This window comes from Myotis davidii, unplaced genomic scaffold (genome assembly GCF_000327345.1).
Source record: "Myotis davidii unplaced genomic scaffold, ASM32734v1 scaffold972, whole genome shotgun sequence".
NCBI classification, from domain to species: domain Eukaryota; kingdom Metazoa; phylum Chordata; class Mammalia; order Chiroptera; family Vespertilionidae; genus Myotis; species Myotis davidii.
In genome coordinates this window covers 216,536-223,152 of record NW_006283637.1, presented here as the reverse complement: position 1 = coordinate 223,152, position 6,617 = coordinate 216,536, and the positions used below count along the sequence as shown (strand labels likewise).

General features: G+C 41.1%; 1 protein-coding gene across 1 annotated transcript; it reads left to right on the top strand.

Moving 5' to 3' along the window:
• Positions 1 to 3,647: 3,647 nt before the first annotated feature.
• Positions 3,648 to 4,622, top strand: LOC102766288 (olfactory receptor 7G3). Its single transcript, XM_006753852.1, has one exon. It carries the CDS (start codon positions 3,684 to 3,686, stop codon positions 4,620 to 4,622), a length of 939 nt encoding a protein of 312 aa, XP_006753915.1. The 5' UTR covers positions 3,648 to 3,683.
• Positions 4,623 to 6,617: the final 1,995 nt, after the last annotated feature.

Sequence of the window (6,617 nt, the reverse complement as noted above, 5' to 3'; positions counted from 1 at the left end):
AGTGTACTTTCTAATACACATTAAAATATAGAGTCTTTAAAATACTCTCAGCACCCAATTTTGAAAATAGTAATGATGCATGGCTACAGCTTCTAGATTTTTGCTTCAGGAGCACCTGCTCAGGTAGCCTCTTCTGACAGTCACCCTAGGCGAGGGTTCTTGGTTTTGGACTTTCTCATAGGTGCTGTAGTCACTGATGGCACTCACCTACAAACTGAGACCCAAGACTTGGGAAATTATTTGATGAAAGCCCATTTTGTCCTCTAAACTACAACGCCAAGAGAACAAGCTGCAAAACTGTCAATCTTTGGAGCATTTTCTCAATCTGTTAGGTTTGCTTCCCACCAATTGCCATTAGTTTGGCTCAAATAAACTCGTAAAGATTACCTGCAGGTTTTGATGTTTCTTAGGGATGTTCCACAACCCTACTTTGAAACCTTAAATCTTTTCCACGTTCAGTCAAGTGCATTCTTCCTGCGTTCCATCTTCACCATGCAGCTAGCTCTGCTACATGCAAGTCTAACCATGTGACGCCTGCTCACAATGGCTTCCCACCAGCCTTAGAATTAAGCCCTTGCTTTGAAGGTTCGTAGTCACCTGGCCAGGACACTTGCAGTCTAATTCACCTTTATTCTCTCTTTCTTCTCTGCCACATGTTTGGGTAGAGAAGCCTATCAAGGGAAGGTTTTGGGTTTCAGTTAACTGCTGCTGCCTTTGGGGGATGGGGAGAATGTGTGCCTATATTTTAAAATCTCAATTGTTGAAGGAGAGGATTCTGTCAGGTTCTGCTTGATTCTAACCCAATTTACTCATTCAACTGTTTTGGGCATTTAAGTTGTTTATAGTTGGAGTAATTTACAAATAGTTCTATATATTTTTTTGCTACTATATTTTTTTGCTCACAGTTGTACGTATTTTTGTTGGAAATATATTTAAGAGTGCAATTTATGGGGCCCAGGGAATACATATCGTCACATTTATTTAATACGACCAAACAATTTTCCAAAGTAGTTTGGAAACCAACCAATATACAACTCCACTATCTTGCCAATATTTTACATTGCCTTTTTCACTTTGGCCATTTTAATGAGTATGTAGCCATACTACTTGAAATTTTTTTTAATTTATTGATTTTAAAGATAGAGAGGAAAGGAGACAGGGAGAGAGAGAGAGAGAGAGAGAGAGAGAGAGAGAGAGAGAGAGAGAGAAACATCAATTTATTATTGTACTTCTTTCTTATATGTATTCTGACCGGGTATATCAAGAGGACACTCTAACCAACTGAGCTACCTGGTCAGGGCCAGGACTACCACTTTTGGTTTTAATTTTTTGACTTTTTAAAACTTTTATTGAACTACTCTTACACCTACAGAAAAATTGAATTAATAATACAGAGAGGTCCTGTATATTATCAAAGTTTAGCAATGTCAATGTAGTCATTTTATCAATTGCATCCTTTATAGATAGTGCTTTTTTGTGATCTCTATAAGAGTGTTGGTTTTAGTATCTATTTTTTAGACAACCTCTAAAAACCTGGCCAAGTAACTAGTAAATTGATTTCTTTGCTCCCCCTGTCCTACAATAGTACCAACCTCATTTATGAAGGGACTTTAATTAAGAAAAGAGAAAATTTTCTTAGAGTTGCGTTGTGGAGATGATCCCATGACACCTTCTCTGCATCTCTGAGTCTCTGTGTCCCTGTGGAGACATACACTCTGGTTCTCTAGTCCTTTAATGATACTCAGAGAAAGCTGGGAATTGGTCTAAGGAGAAGCCCACCAGTTCCCTTAAGTTCAGATCGAAGAACTCAAGCATGAGATTCCCTGGAGGTAAGAGGAAACATGTAGGAAGAGAATGACGCATATACCTGCCTTCTCAGGGTCAGCAATCAATCACCCAGGAGTTCTCTTCTATGAGCTGTGCTCCTTAGGACATGAACTGTCTTGGGAAAAAATGACAGTACACATTTGGATAATGAGGAGTTTTGGGAATTGAGCCCCCAAGGCCACAGAGACTGCAACTAGTCTACCTGTGACCCTTCTACTCAACAGCCCATCCCAGGTCAAAAACCAGCACACCTGAGTCTCCTGAGATGATCCTTCTTTCCCAGAAGCCCACCTACCTTCGTTGGTCCACCTGCCTTTCCTGGAGACAGATTTCCCACCTCTACACTTCAATTTCCAGAGGAAAGATGAGTTACTCGTTGATGGCTCCTAGGTAATCTTAAGTGCCCAAGTAAATGCTGTGAAATATTGGACAGTTGTTTTTTTTCAACCAGCCTATCTGGAGGACATCCAAGAGGTAAGAGAAAGTTCAGTAAGATTAACTTATAAAGTGAAATTTGAAACTAATTTCATATATTTACTTTCCCTGTTTCATCTAATTTGCAATCAGCTTTCATCATTTCTGGCTCCTATTGTGTCTTCTAAATTCTAGGGACTCTTTCTCCATCTGAGCATGGATTAGCCTCTTCAAAAACCAGACAGATGTTCTACCATTCTCTGGTTTCCCTCATTTATTTGGTCTTGAGAAGGGCAAGGGTGGGGTACGTTTGGCTTCTCAATTTTTCCATATTTGGTTCAGATTTCATTCTTACAGGAAAATCAAGTCTCATCCTTCTCTCTTTACTGTGTGGACTCTGGGATTGGAGATTGAGATTCACTCGTTTACATTTTCAGTCTTTCTTTGAAAAAACCCGACACAAAACATTATTTTAAATAAAAATAAATATTTTAAACCACCAGAACAGCACAAGTGAGCAGTAAATAAACAGCATGCAACCACTTTCCAGAATTAATGCTGAAATTTTGCCCTATATGCTTCAGGCACCTTTTTAAAATAATAAAGTATTATACATTACATAAAGTCTTCTTGATTTTCTTTTATTTTTAACTGAGTTTCAGACATCCAACAGCTACACAGAAAGGCCTTTCTTTGCCTTCATACAGGGATAACTTATGTCATCATGGAAAAGTCCTCTTTATTATTATTTATTCCCCTCCTTCCCTCTCAGATGTTACCACTCTGTGGAATTTGGTGGGTATTTGCCACACTTATTCTAACACTATTATTACATGTGACTGTGTCTCTATAAAGACTTCTCTACCATGGAAAAATTATAACAAACCCAAATGTCCATTGATGTGAGAATGTATGTTAAAATTAATGAACCAGACCTCCTTATGTCAATCTTGATAAATATAGGAACTACAATTTTAGGCCAAAAACAAAGTTGCTGGCCATAGCTGGTTTGGCTCAGTGGATAAAGCATTGGTCTGTGGATTGAAGGTCCTGGGTTCAAGGGCACATGCCTGGGTTGCAGGCTCGACTCCCAGTAAGGAGTATGCAGGAGGCAACCAATCAATGATTCTCTCATCATTGATGTTTCTCTCTCCCTCTCCCTCTCCCTTCCTCTCTGAAATCAATAAAAATATATTTTAAAAAACGTTGCTGAATTAAATACACAAAGAATAGATGGAAAACAAAACCTTGGGATAGAGGGTGGTATGAGGTAGGTTATATGGGAATATAAAGCGAGGAAAGAAGAAGAGAGAGTAAGAGAAGAAAGCAGGAGAAAACATCTATAACTGATTTGGTCTAAAAATATAGACAAGTTTAAGGAAGTTTCCCTTACGTAGTGTTTGATCATCACCTTCATCTTTTCTATCAGGATCAACAACAACATGAAATCAGGGAACCTCTCTGATACTGCAGAATTCCTCCTCCTGGGACTGTCAGAGGACCCAGAACTGCAGCCCGTCCTCTTCTGCCTGTTCCTGTCCATGTACCTGGTCACTGTGCTTGGCAACCTGCTCATCATCCTGGCCATTATCTCCGACTCCCACCTCCACACGCCCATGTACTTCTTCCTCTCCAACCTGTCCTTGGTTGACATCTGTTTCACCACCACCACGATCCCGAAGATGCTGGTGAACATCCAGACACAGAGCAAAGCCATCAGCTACACGGGCTGCCTCACCCAAATCTGCTTCGTCCTGACTTTTGCTGGATTGGAAAATGGAATTCTGATAATGATGGCCTATGATCGATTTGTGGCCATCTGCCACCCACTGAGGTACAACGTCATCATGAGCCCCAGACTGTGTGGGCTGCTGGTTCTGCTAACCTTTCTTATTAGTGTTCTGGATGCCCTGCTCCACACTTTGATGGCACTACGGCTGTCCTTCTGTACAGACCTGAAAATCCCCCACTTTTTCTGTGAATTAGCTCATATTCTCAAACTTGCCTGTTCTGATATCTTCATCAATAACCTCTTTGTGTATTTAGTGACCAGCTTGTTGGGTGTTGTTCCTCTCTCTGGGATAATTTTCTCTTATACTCGAATTGTGGCCTCCATTCTGAAAATCCCATCAGCTGGTGGAAAGTATAAGGCATTTTCCACCTGTGGGTCTCACTTAATAGTTGTTTCCTTGTTCTATGGGACGGGTTTTGGGGTATACCTCAGTTCTGAGGCTACACACTCTTCCAGGAAAAGTGCAATAGTATCAGTGATATATACAGTGGTCACCCCTATGATGAATCCATTTATCTATAGTCTGAGGAACAAGGACATGATAGGGGCTTTGAGGAAGCTCATCTCTAGAATATCATCTTTTCATTGATATGTCAGCTGCTTTGGGCTTACACTGCTCAAATATAACAGAGAGAAATAAATAATGAGAGATCCAGAAAGCCTAACCAACCTCTTTGAATACCCCATACCAGAGATCAATTGGTTAAGGGTGAGCATTTTAGAAGCAGACCCTCTGAGTTTGAATCTTCCCTCTGTTAAACCAGTTCTAGGTCTTTAACAATTTATTTCAACTCTCTAAGCTTGGTTTCCTCATCTATGAAATTGGCATAATTATAGTAGTTTACATGTTGAGAAGATTTGAGATACTTCATTCTATCAGTGAGGATTTATATTTTCAGCTGTAATAAGGCAAAAGCCTCAACTCCAATAGTGTCACATGATAAAAACAAGTATCTTCCCCCAAGAAAAGCTTCTGAGATCAGGTAGGTCCAGGCATTTCATTCTGCCACGTGCTGGCTTCCTCCTCGATGCACAAAACAATGAACAGGGCTTGCGTAAGCAGAAGGTAAGCTTTGCATAGGCCTGAGTCATGACTACCCATCATGACTTGCCCAGTGAGGAATTTATGATCAGGTCACCCTGTGAAGTTACTTTCAATTATATTTATTACAGAGTCCATTTTCATCTTTACTGTGAGTTTATTCACACCTGGAGAAGTTCCTTCCTTAGCCTATTAGCACCCATAGAAATTACTTCCTTCTTTTCATGTAACTATCCCCCTTTCTTTTCTCATACGTATCCCATACCTTTACCTCCTTGTTGGAACAATATTTGGGTTTCTGCCTAAATCACTGCTTCCTGAATAGCTATTGTTTTGGATCTCAAGTAATAAATCTTAGACACCTCCCTTACCCTTCTTAATCCAGAATGACATACATATCTCATTTTGCCTTACTGTCTTGGAAATGTTCATGCGAATGTGAATTCTCCTTGCTTACCTATTCAAAGATGATATTCTCTTGTTAATTTGCCTAATGTCATTTTAATTATTCAACCCCAGAAGAACTAAGAGGAAAAAGGGAAAATTCCCCCATCCTCAATATTGCTATAGCACCATAATTAATCTTGCTATTTTGTAAAGCAATTACTCTACTTTGCTCTTCTTTGCCATCAAGTCAAATATTTTTCTCCATTGCTCTGTCATATAAATTAGTATATATATTTGTATTGATTTCAGAGAGGAAGGGAGAGGGAGAAAGAGATAGAAACATCAATGATGAGAGGGAATCATGGATCAGCTGCCTCCTGCACATCCCCTACTGGGGATGGAGCCCGCAATTCAGGCATGTACCTTGACCCGGAATCGAACCAGGACTTTCTGGCTCAACCACTGAGACATACCAGCCAGGTTTATATAAATTTTTAAATCTGCTTTTCACATACAATAACATCCCAGAATTTTTATTAATTCTATAATGATATTTAAGGTAAATAAAAGCTCTGTGCTATTTCACACACACACACACCCTATCTAATAAAGAAGGAATATGCTAATTGACTGTTACACCCTCACAAATGGCAGTACCCACAGCCAATAAAGAGGAATATGCTAATTGACTGCCATGCCCTAACAAGATGGCAGTGCCCACAGCCACAAGATGGAGTGCCCAGTGCCCTCAGCCCCACCTCATCCCGCCGGAGTCCCCCAGTACCCTCAGCCCCGCCTTATCCAGCTGGAATCCTCAAGTCCCCTCAGCCCCACAGGGTAAGGCAGTTGGGAGCAATCTGTCTGGCAGGGGAGGGCAGTTGGGGATGACCATGCCAGCAGGGGAGCAGTTAGGCATCAATCAGTCTGGCAGGGGAGCAGTTAAGGTACTATCAGGCTGGCAGGCAGAGTGGTTAGGGGCAATGAGGTAGGCAGGCAAACAGGCAAGTGGTTAGGAGCCAGCAGTCCCGGATTGTGAGTTGGACATCCCCTGAGGTGTCCCAGATTGGAGAGGGTGCAGGCTGGGCTGAGGGACACCCCTCCCCACCCCAACCCCCCCAGTGCACCAATTTCATGCCTTGGGCCTCTAGTTTTTTA